The sequence below is a fragment of the Nannospalax galili genome, unplaced genomic scaffold, assembly GCF_000622305.1.
Source record: "Nannospalax galili isolate Female #2095 unplaced genomic scaffold, S.galili_v1.0 scaffold146, whole genome shotgun sequence".
NCBI lineage: Eukaryota > Metazoa > Chordata > Mammalia > Rodentia > Spalacidae > Nannospalax > Nannospalax galili.
Window position 1 is genome coordinate 7,616,293 of NW_008357929.1, and position 1,335 is coordinate 7,617,627.

The window sequence follows — 1,335 nt, forward strand, 5'->3', positions numbered from 1 at the left end:
CGCGCCAAGAAATTCTCTGTTCTGTGTATTGTCTGTGTCTGTGTTCAGGGATCCCAAAAAGTGAAAATGGTGGGTGCACCGTGTGTCTGAATGAAAGAAGGACCGGTCCATATGAATGTGATTTAATGTGGTATGTATGCTTGATGGTTGTGTTAGTTACATAAAGGAAGGTCTGGTCTTGTAATTTTCTCAATACTTTGTATTGTAAACTTTCCTTTCCTCCTTCCTTTCATTCTCAGTCTGATTCTTCACGTGGGACCATTAAAGGCAAAGGAGCAATTGAGGTTTTCTGGTCAGGGCTACTCCCTGATGTAAGCCAAAGGCTCTTAGCCCTCTTAGTGGACCCCGACTGCCCACATGGGTGGAGACAAGGCAGCTTTTCTGTATCTCCTTCTCCTCTCTATTTCTCTCTCTCTGGCCACTGAAACAGCCCCGCGGGCACGGGTCGAGCAAATAAGAGCCATAGGGCACTCGCCGCTAAAAGACTCCCATGGAAGGATAAGGGGGTCCCAGGCGTGAATCCCAGATAAATTCACGTCCCCCGTAGAAGAAAAACTGGGCAATGTTAGGTACTTGTTCATAAGCACACCCACTGGTCATTATTATTTGGAGTGGCATATTCTCACTTTCTTTCTTTCCTTCTTACTCTCCCCCTCTCCTGTCTGTGACCTCCACTATGGGTCAATCGCTAACTACCCCTTTAAGCTTAACTCTGGAACACTAAAAGGAGGTCGTGGAGAGGGCCCACAACTTATCACTGGAGGTCCAGAAGAAGAAGTGGCAGAATCTCTGTTCCTCTGTATGGCCCTCTTTTGAAAAAGGATGGCCAAGGGATGGGACTTTTGACCTTGCTACTATCTTGCAGGTTAAGGAATACATTTTCCACCCAAGACCACACGGACATCCAGACCAGGTGGCCTACATAGTCACCTGGGAAGACTTGGCCCGGAACCCTACACCCTGGGCATGGCCGTTCCTACCTCCTAGGGGAACTGGAGAGACAGAGCAGGGGCCTCCTATTTCTTCCCTCCTGCCCCTTCAGTCTGTCCCTGAGAAGAAGAAGCAAAGGCCAGTCCTCCCTGAGGACCAAGTTTCCCTAACCCTCTTTGATCCTCCACCTCCCTATCCACCTGCGCAGGCACCTCCACCCCAAGATTTACCTTATCCCTCTCCTGATTCCACTGAACCTGACAAATCCCCTCCTCTACCTAACATACTCCGCCTAAGGAGGGATAGAGGGGGCCCCTCTGATGGAACCTGGACTGCCCAGGTTTTTCCTCTCCGAACTATAGGGAATCAGATCCAGTACTGGCCTTTTTCAGCCTCTGATTTGTA

General features: G+C 49.5%; 1 protein-coding gene across 1 annotated transcript in view; it reads right to left on the reverse strand.

The window, feature by feature from the left end:
- Window positions 1-1,215, reverse strand: part of Odf4 (outer dense fiber of sperm tails 4) — a 3,402-nt gene extending 2,187 nt beyond the window's left edge. Inside the window, 1 exon segment of the mRNA XM_008855964.1 lies at window positions 1,209-1,215. Within this exon segment, the coding sequence (XP_008854186.1) occupies window positions 1,209-1,215 (7 nt within the window).
- Between the last annotated feature and the right edge of the window lie 120 nt (window positions 1,216-1,335).